Source organism: Schistocerca serialis, chromosome 11 (assembly GCF_023864345.2).
Source record: "Schistocerca serialis cubense isolate TAMUIC-IGC-003099 chromosome 11, iqSchSeri2.2, whole genome shotgun sequence".
NCBI lineage: Eukaryota > Metazoa > Arthropoda > Insecta > Orthoptera > Acrididae > Schistocerca > Schistocerca serialis.
Window position 1 is genome coordinate 133486619 of NC_064648.1, and position 27134 is coordinate 133513752.

Below are 27134 nucleotides of genomic sequence, written 5' to 3' on the forward strand. Positions count from 1 at the left end.
TGGATTTTGGAAATGACAGCAAGCAGAAAGGACTATTTTATCATATGATTAACACTCGATACGTTTTTGTACATGCACAAGCAGAGCGAAAACAAGACTCCCTATAACTTACACCAAGAGGTTGTGTCCAAATTTTCATAGCCGAACAAAGGGAGAGAAACAAGTAAACGGGGTATCAAAGTGACCAACATGAGGTCTAATTTGGCATGAAAATATTTAACTGCTTGAAAGCAATCAGGGTAATTAACAAAAACTTAAATAATAAGCTGAGGAAAAATTGAAACATTTCACAAAAAGCTGCTGTAAATAAAGTGTCAAAAATTTCATCTGTTCAAGACCTAGTTATTTTGCACATAAAAAGATACATTGGTGCAGTATTTAAATGTCAAAAAGACTTCCTTCGAATCAAGAATGTTAGGAAGGCAACCGAGGAGTCAGTAAGATCAAGCTTTCTGAATAAAAATTGAAATTAAAAAATGAAGAAAATCAGTCAAATATTTTATGAAATGATTTGTGTAAAAGAAATAAGTAGATCAGAGAAACGTTCTATGTGCCTTTGAAAGATGCTCAAACAGAAAATGAGGTGCACCAAACGTTTCCAATTTTTTTTTTTTTTTTTTTTTTTTTTTTGTTTCATACTTTTAGATAAATCATTACACAAAACATTTGACTTTCTTTTCAAAAATTTTGTAAGCTTTACTGCTACACACTATTTAGAGTTATTGAAACGCATGGCCTTAACATTGACTGCTGATGAATTATATTCACAACATCAAATATATGTAAAAGTTCATGATTCATTGTAATTTATTAGGAATTAAATGTGTGTGATATACTGGTATAGGTGTGAAGATCGAGTTCTTTGTCAAGACCTTAAAAACGTACTTAGCGATGCGGTGTAAACAGTATACATAAAACTTAGTATACAGAATTGTAACTGAGTCAGTAAAAATATAAGGACAGTGGGAATTTTAACCGTGGACCTCTAGCTAATACGTAATCACGAACTGTATTCACTACCCCAACACCACAGTTCACTTTTCTTCACCAGTATCAATTAGTGTACGTATGTTTGTATTTAGCGTAGTCAGTCATTCCTCCGCATTTATTGGGCGTTAAAAGTTCTTGATCGTGTAAAAAAACATTCTTATTTAATTTATTGATGAGATAGTTGAACCATTCGACTCCTCTGCTCATTCACGTCTATTCGAAGAATCTGTCTGGTGATCATAGTTGATGATACTTATGAAATTCTCCATGGAGATTCCTCCCTTTGTAAATTTCATGCACAGCATTCCTTTTCATTTTATTTTCTTAAGTAAACCTAATTCAGTAGCATGACTCTCCAGCTACAGTATTGCTCGCGTATCATGTCATTTCTGGAAACCCAGAATCTACTCTGTAGGAATCAACATGGATTCCGGAAACAGCGATCGTGTGAGACCCAACTCGCTTTATTTGTTCATGAGACCCAGAAAATATTAGATACAGGCTCCCAGGTAGATGCCATTTTCCTCGACTTCCGGAAGGCGTTCGATAAAGTTCTGCACTGTCGCCTGATAAACAAAGTAAGAGCCTACGGAATATCAGACTAGCTGTGTGGCTGCATTGAAGAGTTTCTAGCAAACAGAACACAGCATGTTGTTCTCAATGGAGAGACGTCTACAGACGTTAAAGTAACCTCTGGCGCGCCACAGGGGAGCGTTATGGGACCATTGCTTTTCACAATATACACAAATGACCTAGTAGATAGTGTCAGAAGTTCCATGCGGCTTTTCGCGGATGCGAAATGCAGGAAGATCTGCAACGGATAGGCACTTGGTGCAGGGAGTGGCAACTGACCCTTAACATAGACAAATGTAATGTATTGCGAATACATAGAAAGAAGGATCCTTTATTGTATGATTATATGATAGCGGAACAAACACTGGTAGCAGTTACTTCTGTAAAATATCTGGGAGTATGCGTGCAGAATGATTTGAAGTGGAATGATCATATAAAATTAATTGTTGGTAAGGCGGGTGCCAGGCTGAAGTTCATTGGGAGAGTCCTAAGAAAATGTAGTCCATCAACAAAGGAGGTGGCTTACAAAACATTCGTTCGACCTATACTTGAGTATTGCTAATCGGTGTGGGATCCGTACCAGGTAGGGTTGACAGAGGAGATAGAGAAGATCCAAAGAAGAGCGGGGTGTTTCGTCACAGGGTTATTTGGTAACCGTAATAGCGTTACGAAGATGTTTAGCAAACTCAAGTGGCAGACTCTGCAAGAGAGGCGTTCTGCATCGCGGTGTAGCTTGCTCACCAGGTTTCGAGAGGGAGCGTTTCTGGATGAGGTATCGAATGTATTGCTTCCCCCTACTTATACCTCCCGAGGAGATCACGAATGTAAAATTAGAGAGATTCGAGCGCGCACGGAGGCTTTACGGCAGTTGTTCTTCCCGCAAACCGTACGCGACTGGAACAGGAAAGGGAGGTAATGACAGTGGCACAATGGCACGTAAAGTGCCCTCCGCCACACACCGTTGGGTGGCTTGCGGAGTATAAATGTAGATGTAGATGTAGAAGGACGCCATTTCATAGAAACAGGCTCTAAGCAGCGACCTTGTAGTGCGACACGGTCGCTCGCACGCAGGACAGCCAAGTTTTTCACCCGATGCTGCTGCTTTTTGCTGGAGTGTCGTGTATCCAGAAGTCGCTCACTTCTGTCGCTCACGTAGGATACGACCTAAGGGTTAATCCTAAGAAGACTGTTGTTGTGCCATTCAGAAAGAGGCATATCCAACACTCAAGTTGGAACCTGAAGCTCCTGGATGAAACTCTGCCTGTGAAGGGGATAGTGAAATATCTAGGGGTAACCTAGATGAGAAACTAACACGGAACCCTCACATTAAGAGCATCTGCTTCAAGGCGAAAAGTACTCTAGTGAGTAGCAGAAGGGCTTGTGGTAAAAACTGGGGCCTAAGCCCCAGAGGTATGCAACGGATATACATCACGGCGGTTAGACCTAGGATTTCCTATGGGGCTGTAGTGTGGCGGAAGGAGGCAGAACAGTGCACGGCAGCTAAGGGGCTCGCTAAGGTGCAGAGACTGGCCTGCTCAGCCATAACAGGCGGAATTAGCAGCACACCAACTGCTGGGATGGAAGCCGTGCTGGACATACCTACACTAACCCTTTGGGTCAAGATGGAGGCAGCAGCTGGGACATACAGAATTAAAACTGGTAAAAACTGGATCTCATTGGGATATCGAGAATCTCACACTAAGATAGTGAGAGAGGTAAATGTAGTAATGGCTGGAGAAATGCCAGCCAACTATATAACAACTCCCAACTGCTTCAACAAGCCTTACAATACAACAGCTGGAAGGAGGGAGCAGTGGGAAAGAACAGTTCGACACCGTACAGGGGACATTGTTTGGTTTGCTGGTGGGTCGAAATCGGACCGAGGCATTAGGGCAGGGGTGTACGGCATGCAACCGAGACTGGAGGGCATCGTCTCTCTAGGGAAACTGGCCTCTGTATTCCAAGCTGAAATTACTGCAATGAGGGCATGTGTGGAGGAGAATATGCATAGGTGCTACAATGACCGTAGCATCTAACCTGTCCTGACAATCACCAAGGCTACGATCAAACTAGAACGATGGAACTGGCTTAGGAAACAGCACGTAGAATATTGGACCGAGGTCCATAAAGAAAAACATGGTAAGGTAATTATGCCTAAGCCATGTTTTAAAAGAAGCTCTGTAATCCTGGAATTGAACAGGAAAGAGATCAAACTCGTGACTGGATTGATGACCGGCCATGGGAATTTCAAAAAACACCTACACACAGTGGATTTAACGGAAGAAGACCCTAAATGTAGGATCTGTGATGAGGGTGAAGAAACTGCATCGCATCTAATCTTCGAATGCATGGCTTTGGAGAGCAAAAGATACAGTATCTTCAGGACAACTAGACCTGAAGAAATTGTGTCTAACAAAAAACTGGTAAAGGGACTCCTTGCACTATTTAAGGGAATTGGTTGGCTTTACTAGATATACAGGGAGCGATACCACACAATAAACTCGGCTTCAGTGCGAGCAGTGGTGGGTTAGACCAAAGCTGTTTTAGCTTCTCTGTCAAAAGCAAATCAATCCACAAACGAATTTTCCAAAAAATGCAGGTACCTCTCTCCTGTCAGTCGCTGATAAGACAATAAATGGACCTACCAAAAGATTACAGATCATGCCGCACCAAACATTTATGGCAAAATGAACTTGGAAATTGCTATCCACTAAAGCGTGTGTATTTTTTCGTGACCATCGATGATTATCGCGTGTGATGTCTATTCGATGTCGTGAAACTGGGCTTCGTCAGTGAATAGTACGTATGGAAGCAAATGACTATTCTCAATTACCCAGTGACAGAACTGAAGTCGTTGAGCATTGTCGCCAACGTGGAGATTTTGGACACTCTGTATGTGAAATGGTTACAGGTTTTCCACATGTAATGTTTCTCATACACGTGTCTGTGGGACACTCATATGCAGGGACATTCTTAATATGCTCGTACTGGGACTTCACTCAACATTTGCGATAACTTCTTCCTCTTCCTGCAAAGTTTGTTGACAATCGCACTCGGACGAAGAATGTCTACTTGGAAGAGAGCCTGTTGCACCCAAAGTGGTAAACACTGTGCGATCAGATAATCATCGAGTAGGAAAGCGCCTGGATATTCTTCTCTCCCAGCAGTAGCACTACCGTCACAGAAACCTAAACATATACCATATCTGCGTATTCCTCATTACTGTAGACATGTGGCATTGTAAGCAGCACTTGTACAACAACATTTAACACCACACACTACACAGCTAAACGATCCATCGCCTGTACACTACACAATGTGACTTACACGGCACAACTGCGCAAACAACGGATGATTGTACTACGTACGTCACACGACCATAATACGTGACAGGTTGCATAGCGCGCATTGTTTACAAGAAAATCACATTACGGTCCAGTTGCATTGTGTGTACATTCATGTTGAGCACATCAATTTTGCAGAATTAAAGTTCCTTTCAATACCCATACCTCCCGGACGAAGCATGTGCGGACCTATACTATCACTGTTTAAAATACTGACCTTTCCTCCCCAAACGCACTATATGAGGAGGAAGAATATACATGGGACAAACCATTTGTTCAAAGTTTTGAAAGTGTCGTTTAGAAATTTTAAGAAAATCAGTCAAGAACTTGTCAAGATTTTTGCTAAAAACCTTTTCATTCGTATAGTAAATACAAATTTACATATCATATATATTATAAAAGACCTGCAGCCTATGACGGTCGAAAAGTTCATTAGAGTATTGTCTAAAAATCTGAAGTAAATCTATGAAGTACATAAAACAACGTGTTTATATAATATATCTAAAAACAAAGATGATGTGACTTACCAAACAAAAGCGCTGGCAGGTCGATAGACACACAAACAAACACAAACATACACACAAAATGTCTGCTTGTGTCTGTGTATGTGCGGATGGATATGTGTGTGTGTGCGCGAGTGTATACCTGTCCTTTTTTCCCCCTAAGGTAAGTCTTTCCGCTCCCGGGATTGGAACGACCCCTTACCCTCTCCCTTAAAACCCACATCCTTTCATCTTCCCCTCTCCTTCCCCCTTTCCTGACGAAGCAACCGTGGGTTGCGAAAGATTAATTTTGTGTGTATGTTTGTGTTTGTTTGTGTGTCTATCGACCGGCCAGGGCTTTTGTTTGGTAAGTCACATCATCTTTGTTTTTAGATATATTTTTCCCACGAGGAATGTTTCCCTCTGTTATATTTATATCTTTATATAATATTACGGACTAGCTGGCATGGTTGCTTTTATGGGTGACTATTTTTCGGTAATTACATATAAAGATACCTCTCAACCAATCTTCATATGCTTACATTGATTTACATTTTGTGAATATTTTTTCTTTATTAATAGCATTGTAGAATTTTGGCACGGAAGTTTTAATGACAGCTACCATAAAATTCCATAAGTAAGGATACGATGTCCACAAAATAATGTACTCTCAAAAACATGGGTTTTGAGGCACAATTTGCTGGCATGGCATACCAGAAAACCCATGCCATTCATATCAGTGCATTACCCCATAAACAATAATGTCACAGACGCTACAGATTTGACTTTATGCACTAGGTGCGCTGCTTTCATGTTACACAAAGAGATGGCCCGTAAGCTTAAAGAATGATGTGAATCAGGTTCACGGGTCACCAAATGTTGCCTATGCTTGGGTTCCACCATCTTCTTGAAACCGAACTTCTTCAGCATTCACACAAACCAGTTCAGATCACGAAACGCCCCTTATGATATTGCAGTAGCATTCGCCTTACACTATCAGTGCATTTCCGGCACTGTCTTCGAAGAAGTACAGCCCAATTACACTCTCGGCCCAAATGCCGCACCACAGGGTCACTCACTGAGGACGTAACGGATTCTCTATAATCACTCGCACTTTTTTCTGTGCCCTAAATCCTGCAATTTTGTTTGTTTATGAATCTGTGCAACAGAAAATGCACCTCATCTGTGAAGGTTATTTTCTTAATGAAACTACTGCCCGCTCTTTGTATCGCAAGCATCCAGTGGACAAATGATCGGAGTTTTTCGTGATCGTCTGGCTTCAGTTCTCGGGTCAGTTGGATTTTATGGACCCAGTGGTGTAGATCACCTTTCAGAACTTGTTGCAACTGTTGTAAATGTCGGCAAATGTATTCACCAGACTTACAGCCACATCATCTCTCACGATGGCAATGTTTTCACTGAACAACTAACACAAGCCCACCCTGTAGGTTTAATGTCTACAACTAAACCAGTTTCCTGGAATTTAGCTACCAGTCTAAACACAGTTGACTTATTCAATGCATTCAACCCATTTGTAACGAGTGTTATCTGTGGCAACATGCTGTTTGGTCATGAAGCACTTCATCACTAACCAAAACATATAAAAACTGTAAAAATGTTCAGCACGGCCAACTTATTCAAACAGCAATAGTGGTCATTTAAAAAGCTGACTTCTTTACAGAGCCAAATAATAATAATAATAATAATAATAAATTGCACATGCAGGAATTCACACACACATCTGTACATCCCACCTTAGTTACTTTATTTGCTTAGAAACTTTACATGTGAGAAGTGGTGATATTCTTCAAATATTTTCAATCCGGTGTTGTGAAAATTTGTTTTTCATAAAACGTGAAACCCTAATGCAAAAACAATGCAGAGTGCCATCTTGTACAAAGTTGGTGCAATCAATTGATTCCAAATTTGGATGAACATTCAGTTTTCTACAACGTCTAACAGTATCAGTCCTGTAGTTCACAAAGAAAGATGAAGGCACAAACTTTGCATATAGGACTTCACAAATGAATCACATTCAACAACTATCATAAGACCTTCACATTAGCAAATTCTAAGATCATGTTGTTCAACTATATCTGTTGTACCCACACAGTGATTTGTGGAGGTGGAAAAAATCAAGATTCGATCAGTGATTAAGTATTTCGTACAGAAAAGTATGAAAGCAAAGGACATTCATGCCAATTTCCAGAATACACTGGGGAAGTCTGCTCCTTCATATTCAACTCTTGCCAAGTGGACAAATGAATTTCAATTTGGTCTGGAGAGCTTATATGATGATCCAGGCAGTGGCCGGCCAAGATGTGTCACTACTCCAGAAATCATTGCAAAAGTGCACAAAATGGTCATGGAGGATCGCCGATTGAAAGTGCAAGAAATTGCTCACGCATGCCAGATGTCGTCTGAAAGGGTATGTCACATTTTAACTGAAGCGACTCTTGACGCTGGATCAAAAATGCATGAGAATGGACAGATCGGAACAACACGAACTAATGTATGAATTGTTGCCACACTTGCCTTATTCACCTGATATGGCTGCTCAGACTTCCATCTCTACCCAAAAGTGAAAATTTTTCTTGGTGGATGAAGATTCACTTCAAGCGAAGAATTGATAGCTGGAGTTGACAACTATTTTGCAGGCCTGGAGGAAACTTACTTTCGAGATGTGGTCAAAGCACTGGAACATCACTGGACCAAATACATTAATCTACAAGGAGACTACATTGAAAAATTAAAAAAATTTCATTGATTTAAGTATTTTTTTTTCTATTCCGTTCCGACAACTTTTCAAACCACCCTCATATGTTACCTTCTTTAAGCTTTAATGTCATTTTCCTTCATCTTTGAAATTTCTTTTTGCTTATTATGGGCGCAACTTTTATCACAGACCCAGCACACTAGCTGATGGGAACAAAGTGACTGTAATGCAACAAAACTCTCTTATCATATCTCTTGTCCTTAATGTCACATTATAACAGTGTCAAGTTCAGTTTCAACTTCTTAGCACGTATAAAAGTAACACACTACGCAGGTACAGCTCACAGTTCCTGCACTGAAGAAGGCCATTCCATTTACCAATCGAAACTATGGTGCCAGGATTCTCTAAAACATCTTTCCTTTTCATAATCAGTTACTAAATATCACCAAAAGCTAAATCCAAGAATAGATCTATAGGTAGCACGTTTAGCTGCCAAACTATCATTTCCCAAAACTTTAGCATAAAGAAATTTAAATAAAAATGACAATTGGAGAGATCCTTAATGCAGTGTACCACTTTAAGGTAAGATCAGGTTCCAAATTTAAAATAAAAAAAAAATAAATAAAATAAAAAAAAAAAACCAGCTAATTTAGTTTTTTTCTGCTATATATATACTTGGACTTTCCTGGAGCTGTTGGTGCATAATTTTTGAAAATTTCCGTTTAAATGTTTTTTGTTTTTGTTTTAACTTGACACGTCGCAATATCTCCAATGGTTTTATTGCCCCCTCAGATTTATATTCAAATCTCAGAAATACTTGCCCTAGAAGGCTGTGGTTTTTTCTTTTCTCTTTGGCATTGTTTACGATGGGTTGGCTGCACTGATTATTTAGTATTCCTTGCCCATACACTCGCACATCTTTGAAAACAAGGGAAATGTTTACATGTTTGGTAGTTTGCTGTGTTTATAGTGAAAATGTTGTGCGTTGTTGCTCTTATTAAAATGACATAACCAAAAGGTATCTTCAAGAGACGCCACAACAAAGGAAATAGGTATTATAGAACTTCACCAATTGTGGATAATATGAATTGAATCAAAATAATAGTTTAAAGGCTAGAAGACTGTTGGCACTCTCCCCAGTGCATCGCAAAGAAAATTGCTAGCTCAATGTGATGGAGATGCATTAACTGTCCATGAATGCAGTGCTGTGAATATAATTATAGATTTGAATATTTTAACAGCAGTACTGAAAGAGACTTTAGCATGCAAGTTACGTGGTGGAGATATAGTGATTTCAGAAAATGTGATTGCTAGGAATGGAATAGTGTGTAAACTTAAAATTATATGCAAAAAATTGTGGTGTTGAAAAATCATTTCTAACTTCTGCCAAATTTCAGGAATACAATGGCAAAACCATAAGAGAAAACCCACATGATTTGGAAAGCACAAAAAGAGGCAGTGTGGGCAACATACTTTCACAGGCTATCCACAGACACTAACTCTGTACATAGCTTGTGCCCACCTGCACCAGATACACGATGCAAGTATAGAAAAGCATAGGCAGCAGGAAAATTAAATGCATTTAAACATTCAATACCTGAAGAAGTAATGGAGGCCATTAAGCCTATATTTAGAGACTTAGCACATCCAAACTTGCTAAAGAAATGCCTCCATGGGAAGAGATAGGATACTAATGAGGCATTTAACAATATTGTGTGGACACGGATTCCAAAAAATGTGTTTGTAGGCATAAAAACTTTAAGACTAGGTGTGTGAGAGATGCAGTTATTTCTATCAATGATGGGAATTATGGGAGATTAAAAGTCCTGGATTGGGAATAAACATAGGGCAGAATACGGCAACTACATTGGAAGCTATGGACTGATTTAAGAGTGCGCAAAGTTGAAATTACTGCTCAGCAAATGACCAAGGAGGCAAGAAAGAGGAGAAGAATGAAGAATTTAGGTGAAGAAGAAGGATCAGATTATGGAGCAGGCAGCCTTTAGTCACTTGTTTTTAAGAAGAAAGGTATGTTTCTATAGACTTCTTATTTAAACTTGAATTTTCTCAAAACTGTAAATTTTCATGCAAAAGAACCATTTTCTCATGAACCAATAATCATAAAAACATAAAATTTATGGGTATTGTTTATACAGAGGTGGTGATTATATGGGTCTACAATCAGTGTTTTGAGAGTTATATAACTGATGCTGTGTTGTATAAAACACAATAGTTTATTCAAATAAACAGGCATATTTATAAAAAATTGTAACTATTTCCACTAAGTGCACTTTTTCCATTCTAGATCAGTGAACTAAATACATTCAGATAATCAAGAGGTAAAAATTTGGTGGTGATATCATCAATAGTTTTAGAAAGTTGAAAGAATTTAGCACTGACGGCATCACCTTAACTGAAGATTTTTGTAATACACACTTGTAAATGTGAAAATCGCAGATGGTATATAGCATATTAGCTTCACTGCTTTCTTAATGTTTTCCGTGTTTTCAGTACTGAAATTGAGATTGTTTTCCACATTTTCAACCGAAGGCCCTGACGAGTTTACGTGAAAAAAGAGTCATGTGCTGTGGTTAGCTGATGCAAACAAATATAGTACGTATTGTCTTAATTTGAGTGTTCGCTAAGCTTAACATGTTGTATTTCATGGTTTTTGTACTTATACAAGGGTGGGAACTTTAATAGTGGCAACTATTTATTCACAGCTCGTACAAAATAGATACGTGTTTCAGAGTTTAATTTACCTTCAAAGTAGTCACCAGCATTGTGGATAACCTGTGGCCAGTGATGTGGAAGTCATGGGAAACTGTTAGCAGTGCCAGTTGTGTTGACAGCTCGAGCGGCACAGTCTATTGCCCAAATTTGTAGCAGTTCTGAAGTGAATGCCGTGAAGTGCTTCCTTCAGTTTAGAAATATAGTTGAACCCACGAGGGCTTAAGTCAGGGAAGTGCAGTAGGTGGTATAGCACTTAGCAGCCCCATCAGTCAGACAAATCAGTAACAGCTTGCACTGTACGTGCTTGAGCATTGTCCAGCAAAATGATGGTCAGGTCCAGCATGAAAGTGTCATCACTTCGGTCTCTATGCTGTTCATTTTTGGAACACAACTTACGACCAGCTTAGAGACAGAAGTGATGTCACTTTCTGCAGGACCTGACCACCATTTTGCAGGACAATACTCAAGCATGTACAGTGCAAGCTGTCACTGATTTGTTTGACTGATGGGGCTGCTAAGTGCTATACCACTTACTGCACTCCCCTGACTTAAGCCCTCATGAGTTCAACTATATTTCTAAACTGAAGGAAACACTTTACGGCATTCACTTCAAATTCACTACAAATTCGTTGGGCAATAGACCGCGCTACTCGAACTGTCAACACAACTGGCACTGCTAAGAGTATCCCACAACTTTCACATAACTGGAAATGGGTTATACACAATGCTGAGGACTACTCTGAAGGTCAGTAAAACTTTGAAACACGTATCCATTTTGTACGAGCTGTAAATAAATAGTTGCCACTATTAAAGTTCCAACCCATGTACTTGCTTCTTACAAAAATATGCATTTTAAGTGTACACAACATAAAATATTTTTACAAAATGTGTAAATTTTAGTACAGTTTGTTATGCTAATGAGTACTGAAATGTGATGTAAGTTGGCTAAATGTGATACTAATTTGTATTGTGTTTACAAACTCAGGGTATGCTGTAGTTACAATAAAACAAAACTCACAAAAACTCGGGGACAATACATTCGCAAAAAGAAACTTGCAAATAAGACACTTCATCCTGGAACTGGAGGTAACGACACACATTTTGCATCCTTAGTTCTTGTAATCAGTGAACCATGAGCTACTACTAAGCAAACTGGAAACTTACAATATAAATGCCACATCCATACAACTACTGATAATTTATCTAAGCAATCGTAAGCAGTGTACAAAGCTGAGTTAAGAAATTAATGGTAAGATCAAACATTTCCAATCCAGCTATGAAACAGTAAAACAAGGCGTACCTCAGGGCTCCGTATTGGACCCCTTCCTTTTCCTGGTCTACATTAATGATTTAGAGGCACCTCTGTACTCCCAAGTAGTAAGTTATGCAGATGAGACCTCACTTTTGTTCTTTTGCAGACAAACTAATGGCTTGACATTGGCTGCAACTGATGGCTTAAGTCAAATAACTACTTACTTCAATGATCAAGGTCTAAAAGTCAATATTAGCAGATCCCAGCTATTACCATTTAAACCTGGTAATTCATACCAAACCTGTATTTATACTATAAGTGGCATCAACAAAGTAGACACTAACAAATGTATATTTTTGGGGATATACCTAGACGAAAATCTTAGATAGGTAGAACATATCAATTTTGTATGCAATAAAATCAACACTTCATTGCACTTAATTAGCAAACTATCAAAATTAATCTCTGACCAAACATTAAAAACTGATTATTATGGGACTATATTTGCATATATTAATTATGCAATAGAGGTATGGGGATGTGCTGCAGAAAAGAGCAACCAGGACCATGCATCGACTAGGATACAGAGATTCATGTAGGGAAACCTTTGTACAACATAAATATCTAACAGTATACTCCTTGTATCTGTACAAATTAATAACATTCTCTGTGGGCCATAAAAATAATGAAGCTAAGAGCTCTGTTGTGCATACCCATAACACAAGACAAAAAGGCTGCTTCTTCAGAGAAACAGGACTAAGCTAAAGACAACAGACCATAGTCCTCGGATAAATGGCCACATATGGTTTAACAAACTGCCAAGTGCTATAAGATGCCACAGAGGTAAAGTATTCAAAAGGGAATTAAAATCATTCTTAACTCTCAAATGTTTATACTCACTGAATGAATACTGATATTAAAATGTAGCTATTCTTAAATGTAGGCCTAACTCTCCTATCTATACGATGTACGATTCTGAGGTGATTGTAATATATATTATTTTCGTAACAACTTGCTGTAAATTCAGATACCTATACTATGTAACCACTGTATGTTGCATTATGAAGTACTGTACCATATATTGCCAAGTGTGTCACTCTTAAGTGGCTTCTTGTAAATGTGAATTGCAAATTCCTACTGTTTGTACAAAAATTGTATAAAAATGCTATGACGTTTGCAAAAGTCACCAGTTGGTAACTATATGCAAAAAAAGACAATAAATAAATAAATAATCATTCGTAAACTCATGCCCGTTGGAAGCACTTTTGCTACTGTATTAGAGAGCACTCAACTGAGACATTCACAAACTTAGCGTGCTTTTCCTACAGGGAGTAGAAATGCCAATGACAGAAACAAAGAAAGGATCTTTTACACTGTCAAAGCTTTAACATTAAATGTGGTGTCAATTAACAATGCATCACAGCATAATAAAGATATACAGAGACAGGGCATTGAGAACTCATCCAGATAGCCACGTGCATTAAAGCGCCACTTCCGGAACATCGAGGGGTGCTAACCCCAGACTGAATATGCCTCACAGATTAACGATGAGGGTCAGTGTGCCGACCAGTCTAGGTGTGGCTTTTAGGGCGTGCCCCACATCCCACTAGATAAATATTGGACTAGTATCCACCCAAGTCCCATGTAGTTACACAATTTGGAAACTCATGTAGTTACACAATTCGCAAACATTTTGAAAATATTCTCTCACTTTTGCACGAATATCACTATATGCAGACAGCTGGGTTACACGTAATCCACCCCTGGGGATAATGGGGTGGCAACAGGAAGGACATTACGCCTGCCCTTATACATCTACATCTACAGAATTACTCCACAATTTACAAATTAAGTGCCTGGGAGAGGTTTCGAATCACCTCGGAGCTATTTCTCTACGGTTCCACTCTCGAACAGCACACGGGAAAAACAAACACTTAAATATTTCCATGGAAGCTCTGATTTCTCTTATTTTATTATGATGATCATCTCTCCCTATGTAAATGGGCAGCAACAATATTTTCACACAACGAGGAGAAAGTTGGTGATTAAAATTTCACGAGAAGATCTTGCCGCAAGGGAAAATGTCTGTTTTAATGACTGGCACCCCATACATGTACCATATCCGTGACACTCTCTTCCCTATTTCGTAATGATACAAAACGAACTACACTTCTTTGGACTTCTTCGATTTCCTCCGTCCATCCCACTGATGTGGCTCCCATACTGCACATTAATAGCCCAGAAAATGTTCTGCCAATAAACTGCAGCCTTTGATTTGATTTCCTAACAAGATTATCTATATGATCATTCCAATTTAAGTTGTTCGTAACTGTAATTCCTAATTATTTAGTGAATCGACAGTCTGCAGATTTGCACAATTTATCGTGTAACTGAAATTTAGCAGATTCCTTTTAGTACTTGTACAGATGACTTTAAACTTTTCATTGTTTAGAGTGAACTAGCACTTTTCGTACCATACAGATATCTTGGCTATATCATTTTTCAATTGGTTTTGATCATCTGATGACTTCACAAGGCAGTAAATGATATCATCATCTGCAAGCAAACTAAGTAGGCTGCTCAAATTGTCTCCAAAATCGTTTATGTAGATCAGGAACAGCCTATAACACTTGCTTGGGGAACACCAGATATTACTTCTCATGTAGCAGAGGTGCTGAGCCACATATAGGCACAACAAAATGACTGTCGGACACTAAGCTTTTCACCAAAAAAAAATCACACAAATGTGCCAGTAAAATTTTAAGCAATGACATAAATGTCTGCTCTTTTGGGCTCAAAATTCTTCTAAGTGGCTGGCCCTCCAAGTGTTAAGCTTTAAATGAGAATCAAATGCTCTGTGATTTAAGAAATTCAAAGCACGTTCGCACATGTAACAAAATCCACGTTGGGTAAAATGAAACCACCAATCGCAATATTTTCCCGCGACCCGTTAGAATTCGGTTCAGCAGTTGTCAGAGAGTGCCAGAAAATGGCGTTATCGTGCGTGTGCACCTACGATGATGTAGGTAGCCCATATTTTTCTACATAGAAAGCATTAGGAGATCTTACATTACGTCATAAACAAAACAGGGCATCAGAGGATACTCCAAGAGCATCGGAATTTTGTAAACCATACTAAAAAGCGTCATTTGGCTTACAGGGCATATTCATATGTCCATATTCACAAAGAAGTAGGCCCCAACCTGTTATTAGACTTTTCAGTGTGGTTTTCAGGATGCAAATTTTCTTGGAATATCAGTACTGTTGTTATCTTATGTATAGTTCTTTATTATGACATAATGCCATACGTCCGAGGAGATAAAAACGAGCACTTGAAATTCCGCAAACAGTTGACACTAGCCAATACTGTTTCAAATAAATTGACTGCCTCTGCGGAAAAGATTAATTAAAGCTAGTTTTTTTTGGCAAATCAACAAAAATAACTTCATTGTTCTGCAAGGCAATTTATGCCTGACTGCCATAAACCTGAAAATAAAATTAAATCAGAAAACTGAAACCAATAACACATTTTAGCCTTCCATAATTATATGAATGTATTTTAATTCACTTTATAGTTCCCAGCCACAGAAATACATTTTGTTTTCATTTGGCTTGAGGGATGTAAACAAAGAGGAAACAGTAAATTCACCAAACGTGAAACCGTTCACATGGAGAACACTACTCATCCCATTACAACTCACACTACGTTTCGCAGACGCTTGTGTGTGCACTGTGTTTTGTTGTTCTAAATGGTGCATTTCCTTTGTAACTTAAGTTCGGGTTTTTTTCCCCCCTTTGTTTATGTTTTATTGCTGCAGCATTATTTTGGAGTAGTGGGCTAAAGTAAAATTCTTTGTTAGAGTAACAGTTCTTCCTGTCAAAACCACAAAAATGTAACTGAAAACTAAAACACTGAAAATTTCTGGAATTTTAAAAAATTCCCGGGCTTTTCCCAGTTTTCTCCCGAATGAAAAAATTCTCAAATTTTTCCTGGTTGTCCCGGGGCGTATACACCCTGACTAAACAGCACAAAAGTATTTAGTAAAACAACTATCATATGTGGTGACTTTAACATAGATTTCAACAAGAACTCAAAAGACAAATTAAACAGTAACACCTTATTAAAGACTTATAACATCCACACAACCATTAAATCCCTGACCAGAGTCACCAAATCATCTAGTAGCACTATAGATCAGACAGTAATAAATACAGATAAATATTTATACGAAACTGGAAACATGAATACAGGTTTCTGTGATCATTATGCACAATTCATTGGATTCCCAATAGAGACCACTGGCAATACTGAACCACAAATAATAAGAAAATGTAGAAATTTTAACAAGCAAAACTTGGAACACCTCAGGCGCTCACTAAATATCTTGTGCTGAAAAGAGGAGACTTTATGAAAATTTCAAAACACAAAATGTTACTGAAGGATTTCTGGTGTATTTCAAAAATTGTTGTTGTTGTTGTGGTCTTCAGACCTGAGACTGGTTTGATGCAGCTCTCCACGCTACTCTATCCTGTGCAAGCTTCTTCATCTCCCAGTACCTACTGCAACCTACATCCTTCTGAATCTGCTTAGTGTATTCATCTCTTGGACTCCCTCTACGATTTTTACCCTCCACGCTGCCCTCCAATGCTAAATTGGTGATCCCTTGATGCCTCAGAACATGTCCTACCAACCCATCCCTTCTTCTAGTCAAGTTGTGCCACAAACTTCTCTTCTCCCCAATCCTATTCAATACCTCCTCATTAGTTACGTGATCTACCCACCTTATCTTCAGCATTCTTCTGTAGCACCACATTTTGAAAGCTTCTATTCTCTTCTTGTCCAAACTATTTATCGTCCATGTTTCACTTCCATACATGGCTACACTCCATACAAATACTTTCAGAAACGACTTCCTGACACTTAAATCTATACTCGATGTTAATAAATTTCTCTTCTTCAGAAATGATTTCCTTGCCATTGCCAGTCTACATTTTATATCCTCTCTACTTCGACCATCATCAGTTATTTTACTCCCTAAATAGCAAAACTCCTTTACTACTTTAAGTGTCTCATTTCCTAATCTAATCCCCTCAGCATCACCCGATTTAATTTGGCTACATTCCATTATCCTCATTTTGCTTTTGTTGATGTTCATCTTATATCCTCCTTTCAAGACACTGTCCATTCTGTTCAACTGCTCTTCCAAGTCCTTTGCTGTCTCTGACAGAATTACAATGTCATTGGCGAACCTCAAAGTTTTTACTTCTTCTCCATGAATTTTAATACCTACTCCGAATTTTTCTTTTGTTTCCTTTACTGCTTGCTCAATATACAGATTGAATAACATCGGGGAGAGGCTACAACCCTGTCTCACTCCTTTCCCAACCACTGCTTCCCTTTCATGCCCCTCGACTCTTATAACTGCCATATGGTTTCTGTACAAATTGTAAATAGCCTTTCGCTCCTTGTATTTTACCCCTGCCACCTTCAGAATTTGAAAGAGAGTATTCCAGTTAACGTTGTCAAAAGCTTTCTCTAAGTCTACAAATGCTAGAAATGTAGGTTTGCCTTTTCTTAATCTTTCTTCTAACATAAGTCGTAAGGTTAGTATTGCCTCACGTGTTCCAACATTTCTACGGAATCCAAACTGATCTTCCCCGAGGTCGGCTTCTACCAGTTTTTCCATTCGTCTGTAGAGAATTCGCGTTAGTATTTTGCATCCGTGACTTATTAAACTGATTGTTCGGTAATTTTCACATCTGTCAACACCTGCTTTCTTTGGGACTGGGAATTATTATATTCTTCTTTAAGTCTGTGGGTATTTCGCCTGTCTCATACATCTTGCTCACCAGATGGTAGAGTTTTGTCATGACTGGCTCTCCCAAGGCCATCAGTAGTTCTAATGGAATGTTGTCTACTCCCGGGGCCTTGTTTCGACTCAGGTCTTTCAGTGCACTGTCAAACTCTTCACGCAGTATCTTATCTCCCATTTCATCTTCATCTACATCCTCTTCCATTTCCATAATATTGTCCTCAAGTACATTGCCCTTGTATAAACTCTCTATATACTCCTTCCACCTTTCTGCCTTCCCTTCTTTGCTTAGAACTGGGTTGCCATCTGAGCTCTTGATATTCATACAAGTCGTTCTCTTCTCTCCAAAGGTCTCTTTAATTTTCCTGTAGGCAGTATCTATCTTACCCCTAGTGAGACAAGCCTCTACATCCTTACATTTGTCCTCTAGCCATCCCTGCTTAGACATTTTGCACTTCCTGTCTATCTCATTTTTGAGACGTTTGTATTCCTTTTTGCCTGCTTCATTTACTGCATTTTTATATTTTCTATTTTCATCAATTAAATTCAATATTTCTTCTGTTACCCAAGGATTTCTGCTAGCCCTCGTCTTTTTACCTACTTGATCCTCTGCTGCCTTCACTACTTCATCCCTCAGAGCTACCCATTCTTCTTCTACTGTATTTCTTTCCCCCATTCCTGTCAATTGTTTCCTTATGCTCTCCCTGAAACTCTCTACAACCTCTGATTCTTTCAGTTTATCCAGGTCCCATCTCCTTAAATTCCCACCTTTTTGCTGTTTCTTCAGTTTCAATCTGCAATTCATAACCAATAGATTGTGGTCAGAATCCACATCTGCCCCTGGAAATGTCTTACAATTTAAAACCTGGTTCCTAAATCTCTGTCTTACCATTATATAATCTATCTGATACCTCTTAGTATCTCCAGGATTCTTCCAGGTATACAACCTTCTTTTATGATTCTTGAACCAAGTGTTAGCTATGATTAAGTTATGCTCTGTGCAAAATTCTACAAGGCGGCTTCCTCTTTCATTTCTTCCCCTCAATCCATATTCACCTACTATGTTTCCTTCTCTCCCTTTTCGTACTGATGAATTCCAGTCACCCATTACTATTAAATTTTCGTCTCCCTTCACTACCTGAATAATTTCTTTTATCTCGTCATACATTTCATCAAATTCTTCATCATCTGCAGAGCTAGTTGGCATATAAACTTGTACTACTGTAGTAGGCATGGACTTTGTGTCTATCTTGGCCACAATAATGCGTTCACTATGCTGTTTGTAGTAGCTAACCCGCACTCCTATTTCTTTATTCATTATTAAACCTACTCCTGCATTACCCCTATTTGATTTTGTATTTATAACCCTGTAATCACCTGACCAAAAGTCTTGTTCCTCCTGCCACCGAACTTCACTAATTCCCACTATATCTAACTTTAACCTATCCATTTCCCTTCTTAAATTTTCTAACCTACCTGCCCGATTAAGGGATCTGACATTCCACGCTCCGATCCGTAGAATGCCAGTTTTCTTTCTCCTGATAACGACGTCCTCTTGAGTAGTCCCTGCCCGGAGATCCGAATGGGGGACTATTTTACCTCCGGAATATTTTACCCAAAAATTATAAGAGAGTATTTCACAAAGTTATAGAAGAAGCTAAAACAATGGCAAATGATAACCTCATAGTAATGGCCAGGAACAAAATGAAAGCCATATGGAAGAGAGTCAAACAGCAACTAGGTGAGTGCCCCCCCCCCCCAAAAGGTAAGCCTCCAGCTAGACCAAGATGGCAAACAAATTACAAATCCAGAAGTAGCCAGTGACTCTAATACATATTTTCAAACATTAGCAAACAATCACTCTTTGGTACAAAATCCTCTAATACAAATTTTAACAGACTAACAGCAAATCTAAATAGAAACCCTGACTCCCTATTTCTTCCCCCAACCAATCCTAAAGAAATTTTACTAGCAATTAGTACATTAAGAGCAAAATTTTCAACAGGTATGGATGATCCTAAAGAAATTTTACTAGCAATTAGTACATTAAGAGCAAAATTTTCAACAGGTATGGATGTGATTCCTATATGTCATTAAAAATGCAGGTGATCTCATTGCCGTTCCATTAGCCCAACTTTTCAACTATCCATTCATTCCTGCTTAAAGATAGTGATATTCAAGCCAATGTTCAAAAATGGTAAGAAAGACAACATAACTAATTACAGGGCTATTGCTTTGCTATCAGTATTTTTGAAAATACCACATAAAATTTTTCATAAGAAGTTGTTAGGTTTCCTAGAAAAGTGCACCATATTATCCACAGTCCAATATTCTTTCCGTAAGGGCCAATCAACAGAAACAGCAATATTTGAATTTCTGAGTGAAGTGCTCCAAAAACTTGATAGCGGAGGAAAAGCAACTGGCATATGTCTTGATCTGTTTAAGGTCTTTGACATCATGGACCACATCCTACTGTTGCACAAACTTGATAATATTGGTATCAGAGCTACACCTGACAACTGGTTTAGGTCATATCTTATTGGCTGGAAGCAAGTAGTACTAATAGAATTTCAAGAAGATAATAAATCAACCATACACTATTCCGATCACAATGAAGTATGGATGGTAAACCATAGGCCTCAGTATTGTGCCTCAACCTGTTTCTAATATATGTAAATGACGTAGCATTAACTGAACACTGTCATAGCACTATCCAGTACACAGATGACAGAAGTGTTCTAAACCGATTCAGCCAAAACAAACTAATAATAAATAAAAGTAAAACAATAGTATTAAATTTTCATAATATCAAGAGAAACAGCAAAGAGGATATAAACAATGCAGATATCAAACACAGATATTGTAAGAGTAGTGAATACAAAATTTTTGGGGACCTGGCTCTAAGTTAAATTTAAATAGGATGCTGACATTGATAGTATATTTAAGAGGCTAAGTACCATGTGCTATTTAATGAGTGTGTTTGAAAACTGTTGTAATAAGAACTGTCTAATGACTGTGAATTCCACTAATATACACTCTATTCTGAAGTACTGGATTACTTCTGGGGTAACTCGCCATCCTACCTAAAACTCTTCATTACGCAAGAAGGATAGTGAGAATCTTGGCTGGAATAAAAAAAGAACAAACCCTGCAAACCACTATTTAAAAGGATGGGATTCTTCCTCTTCCACATATATACATCTCTGAAAGTCCAATGTTTATCAATAAATACGCAATAACAAATCCGAGTGTCATTCTCAAAAATGAAAATCTGCATCAACACAACACAAGACAGAAAACTGACTGTCACATGCTCCAAATAAAAACTGATTTGTGCCAAAAATGAACATTACACTATGGTAAAATTAATTACAATATGTTGCCAAAAGAAATTACAGTAATAAATTATCTAAAAAATTTAAAGCAATGTTAAAAGAATATCTATTAATGTATTGCTTCCATAGTGTGGAAGAGTTCCTCTAAAATCTTTGAGAGCTTAAAGAAGTTAATGTTACATGTATAAGCCACGTTCTTTATCACTAACAAAAATATTGTGTAAATGTAACTATCTACATGTATCGTGCAAAGATTGCTATCATTAACATTAGTTCATTTGTATTTTAGTTTTAATTTTCTAGCTAAAGTGATTTAATTATAAGTCAGAGTTTAAAGAAATGGATTCGTTATTGTAAAAATGAAGATACTTTGTAGCTTTGTAGGTAATACACTATGTCAAGATTCTAAAGCACTAAATAATAATAGAATAACTAAATAATGCTATTTAGAGTTACCTGGTCTTCTTCAATGCATAAAGGATCAGTTTCCTCCTGAGCACTATTTTCAAATGACCAGTCCTACAAAGAAAATGAAGACAGTGATAAGTTATATGGAGACAGGAGCACTGAAACAAATTTTTCCCAAACTAAAAATTACAGGGGCAAGAAGATTTTTTAGCCTGGTCGTCTCTTTACTACTACTACTACTACTACTACTACTACTACTAGGAGGATGGCTACTCAAACTTGGAAGAAAAATTTCCTGTGAATTCCCGGTGTGAGGAGAAAAATGCTGCCAAGAACCTCCTGATAAATTACGGGGGAGGGGGGCGTAGTATAACACAATAACAATCTTGCTTTCCGTCCTCTCAGCTGAGATAAGCTAACCATAAGCAATAGTTCTAAGCACAGTTTTTAAAATACATAATTTATATGGAATAGTATCCACACAAGTATAAAACTCAATAAAATTGAATTTTAATGCTAGGTTAAAAACACAGAATTCCCCAAGATTTTATTTAATTTCTGAAGTTCCCTGATTTTACCAGGTAAACTGTAATTCTCTGAGAATTCCAGATTAACCAGAACTGCCACCCTGACTAGCAGTAGCACTGGTAGTAGTATGCTTTTTAAAGTAGTCATGCTTTTGTGTGTATTGTTTTTGCCACAGATCATAATTATGAATTGCTGATATGTGGAATGCATCTCTCTACAAATGTAATACACTTTGTCTACAAAAAGGGTGGCAACAAATTACTGTTTACAATATTATCTTTTGCATTTATTTTTTGAACACACACACACACACACACACACACACACACACACACACACAAAATCATTACACATTCCATTCAAATGTATTAACTGAAATACTGTGCAATTATAAAATTATTTGTTTTGGAAGGTACGTCGCCAAAAGAAATGTGTCCAGTTTCGGTTAAGGTTTACAAAAATTATTTTCCTTCACTGTCAACAGTTAAGACATTCCTTTTTTCTGACGACTGCACGGACAGTGCAGTAGGCAGGGGGCAGTGAAGCAGATGTGACGTCACCCGCCTGCTACTGCAGTACTAAACATAAAATACATGCAAATAAATTTTTTACTCATCTGGGTCATGCAAGGACATGCTGGAACTGTCCCCCCCCCCCCCCCCCCCCCCCAACCTTTGTTTCCATTCATTTTTGACATCCATTCAAGAAATTATTCATCACACAATGTAAGTCTCTTTGAGAAATTGAATTAACTGACTCAAGAACATTATCAGCAAGTTCCTGTAAAGTGTGCGAATTTATTGTGTGCACTTTACCACTTTATCCTTTCGTGCTCCCCACAAACAGAAATCGTATACGATTAAACCGTAACTTCGAGTGGGCCAGATACGGCAGTTAATGATTCTCGTGGAACATATTGTGAACTGTGTGCAACGAAACATTGGCATTACAAGTGAATCCTATTGAAAAATTCACTCAATACGTTAAAAAATGGTTGTAAAAGTTTTGCACATATCTCTCTCTCTTAACCGTGCCATTAAAAAGAATTGGGCCTATTATTCTGTCACCACCAACTGTGCACTCCTATTTTCTGACCATGAAGGAATTCCTCATGAAGTAGAATAGGTGTATCGGCACTCCAATGTCGACACTTTTAGGAATTAACATACCGCTGTAAATAGCATCGAGCCTCGCCTGAAAACAGAATGAAGTAAGGATCCATTTCACCTTCCTGCACTTGTTTCATAATCTGTTCACAAAACCTAACCCTGTGGGTGGGGTCACCAGGTTTAAATTCTTGCACTACTTTTACTTTATAGGGCCTTAGCCCAAATAACTCAGCACATCATTGTACAGAGTTGTAACAAATTTGCGTCTGCTGTCAAATACATCTGAGGGACTTTTTGGGAGAATTTTCCAGACAGTATCCAATGTCCCCAAGATGAGCTTCTGTGAGGACTGTAAGTCATCATTTACATTTCTTGTCACGAACACTTACTGATCCACAAAATTTATTCAGCAATTAGTGAATTGCATAATGACTCTAAATTGGAACACCTGGAAACTTCTGTCCAAACAATCTCTGGGCAGTACGAGCAGACCCTGAACGCACATACGAATTGTAAATAAACACTTGTTGTAGAATGGAATAATCTGGTCTTGCCACTGTGAAGTTTGCCGACTTCAAAGTTACACTCGTGGTGTTCATTTCGCCGCTCGAATGACACTGGCTGAAAAATCACATAGTGAGGCATTAATGGAGAGACGTGGGACGCATTCAACTGGCATGCGTGACAGGTGACCGGCAAACACAACCCTGTACGTGCAGTCGTCAGATAAAAGGTGCAACATGTAGACTGCATCCATACATATAGCAAAAGAATAGTATGGTGAATTTTGCACAAATAATAATCTACCTGAAACCATTGTGGAAGACAGGTGCACATTTGGTTAAGTCATGGCCAAAAGCAAAAGCAAAAATGAACTGCTCAACAATTTTGGTAAATTTTCAGAAAAATCCAATGGATTTTGTGTGCCAACATGTCTGTGTGGACTGTGATATAATTAGATGCATGACTGGGAAGAGTAGGGGAGCCAAGTATCAACCATTAAGTGTTTAAGACAATACCAAACACTTTCAGGATAATGGATTTATCACTTCAAATCAACAGAAACCAAACAGTTACTAAATGCTCCAGGGCCCCATCACCAAGACAGGCAATGATGATTATTACATGCCTGAAATGTTGGGAACATTACTTCCTGGGAGTGTGGTTTAACATGTCATTTCAGCAGAATAACATGTAACCCACGTCTAAATAGCCGACGCATGACAGCCGCCACATTTGACACGACTGAAACTGTGTAGTACAGAGTGGTTACGATTAGACTTTCCAGAAAGGACGCGTGACTGTAGGACAACGAAGCTTTGTGGGAACATTTGTAAGGATTTGCAGAAGAGAAATAACAGATAAACCATTGAAAGAAACTTGTTAATGTCCACACGAGCGAGTAACACTTGTTAGCTGCTTACTACGTCTACAGTCCAGGTTACAAATGTCGGTCAATGTGACGACCATCTGCATCCATCGACAGCCTCGAACTGCAGTGGAGATACTGTTTCGCAACTGTTCGCAGCACTTTTCGAAAAGTGACCGGAGCAATGTTCGGCTGTCGTAAGGCATCTCGTGCGCTGCTCGAAGACTGCACGCTGCATCCAGCATTCTCAGCTGTGGCAACAGTAACTTGTGATGTACTTTCACAACAGTTCTAGGATTTCCAGTAGCCCAAATTGTGCAGCTGTGGGTGCTGGCACACCCTCAAGAGTGTGAAACGGGCTGTGCCAGTCAAAACACGTAAACAACCAGTCGTCATCTCCCCCATTTATTTTGAAGTGCCGACGTCGCAAAAGCTCTCTGCCTCACAAAACTGGTGGTTAACAGTTCACGTTGACAGTGGCTTTTGTACGGATAGCACTGGAGGGTAGGCCTTCGTGCTGCCTGAACCGTGTCGCTCCGAATGCCGTCGTGACGTGTGACTTCACGAGCACTGGGTGTGGAGATGGACCCACCAAAGCCTCCATTTCTTCCTGAGCTGTCTCAGCAGCAGCAGCACTCGTGTCTGGTTGCTCACTACGGGGCCGATCATCCGAACGATCCACGGCTCCAAACTTTGTGGCCATTTTCTCACAGCCACACTTGTCACAAGACCTTTATCAATTTGCATACCCTTCTTATGGCAATAGGGTTGTAAAGCTGCAGTAGCAGAGTCTCTAGTCTGATAGTAAGGCTTCAATAACAGCACCTTTTCTGGTTAAGTCAAAAGCCTGATAGCTGGCGCATCTGAATTCTTCTCTCACTAACGTTTATTTTACATACAATTCTCACGCAGTGTCAGCGACACGTTGGTGTCCAGCGCCATTCGTTGGCCTAACTGGAAACAGTGGACTTACTAATGCCACCAGTCTAATTTGTCCCATGACACAATCAAAAACACTACCCACAGCAACACAAGACACAACACAAGATTAAAAATAAATACAAGGGATCAAACACAAGCATCGAAAGGTGATTACAATTTGTACGGAAACCAGATTACAATAATAAAGAGCCAGAGGACATGAAAGGTAAGCAGTAGCTATGAAGGAAGTGAAGCAGAGTTGTACTCTGTCCCCAATGTTATTCAATCTGTATATTGAGCAAGCACCAATTTTAAGTACTGGGGAGTGACACTGTCGTCCAATGGTAGAAGTATGGATGATGCAAACAATAAAACAGGCCAGGGTAAATGAGCCATAAAACAACTAAATGGTATTCTCTGGAACAAAAACATAATGCGCAGAACAAAACATACCATCTACTACACAATTATTGAAAGTATCACAACATATGGTGCAGAGTTGTGGGAACTAACTCAGAGGCAGAAAGATCGCCTGCTGGCTGTCGAGATGGATTTCTGGAGACGGAGTTGTGGATACTCCAGACTTGACCTTATTAGAAATGATAGGATCAGAGAGGTTATGAATGTCAAAAGCACAATACTAGACTACATAGAAAGAAAGCGCCTACTCCGGTATGGTCACTTACAGCATATGCCAGACGCAAGATGGCCAAATCGGGTATGGCAATGGACTCCACATCAGAGAAGAAAGCACGGAAGATGCTGGGAAGATGACATCAACGAGGCAATGGCGGCGAGAGATCTTAATCGAGGAGATTGGAATGACCGTAAACGATGGAGGTTGGGATGCGAGAGGCGGCAGCAGCCGTAGAAACCTCACTATTGAGCAAGCAGTAAAGGAAGCCAAGAAGAAATTCAGAAAGGGATTTAAGGTCCACGAAGAAGAAATAGTACCACTATAAATAATAACATTGTAAATAAGGACACCGTAATTCAGTCAGACATGACAAACGACTTGAGCACTTGAACAGAATATACAGTGTCTTGAAAAGAAAACAAGGATAATGGAATGTAGTCAAAGTAAAACAGGTGACATGGGGGACATTTAGTTGGGAGATAATAAAACTATAAGAGACAGTCAAATGAAAGTCGAAAACTTGTCACAATGGGACCACAGAATGTTTCCATTCTAAAGTAATCACCACACACATTAACACATTTAACCCTCTGGGAGATGAGACAGTCAATTTATGTTTCGTAGAACGCGGATGACCACTGAAGGACCCACAACACCACACACTTTTGCACTTCCTCTTCCGACTGAAACAGACGTCCGTACACAACTTCACCACTTTCTTCATGTCACCGAGATGTGAAAACGAGGTGAACAATCTGAACTGTATGGAGGATGTTGCAGCATCTCCCAACCAAATTACCGAAGCGTAGCCTTCGTCCGATTGACAGTGCGTGCATTGGCGTTATCGTGCAACAGGACGATTCTGTCTGACAGGATTCCTGAGCGTTTTGACTTTACGCTACATCAAAGTTTCTGCGAGGTGTC

The 27134-nt window shown here is 38.9% G+C and overlaps 1 protein-coding gene across 4 annotated transcripts in view; it reads right to left on the reverse strand.

Annotated features, from left to right (window-relative positions):
* Positions 1 to 27134, reverse strand: part of LOC126427382 (uncharacterized) — a 420537-nt gene that overhangs the window by 341377 nt on the left and 52026 nt on the right. For all 4 annotated transcript variants that reach the window (XM_050089736.1, XM_050089734.1, XM_050089737.1 and 1 more), the window contains exon 4: positions 21695 to 21757. In XM_050089736.1, coding sequence (XP_049945693.1) covers positions 21695 to 21757 — 63 coding nt within the window. The remainder of the gene's footprint in view (positions 1 to 21694; positions 21758 to 27134) is intronic.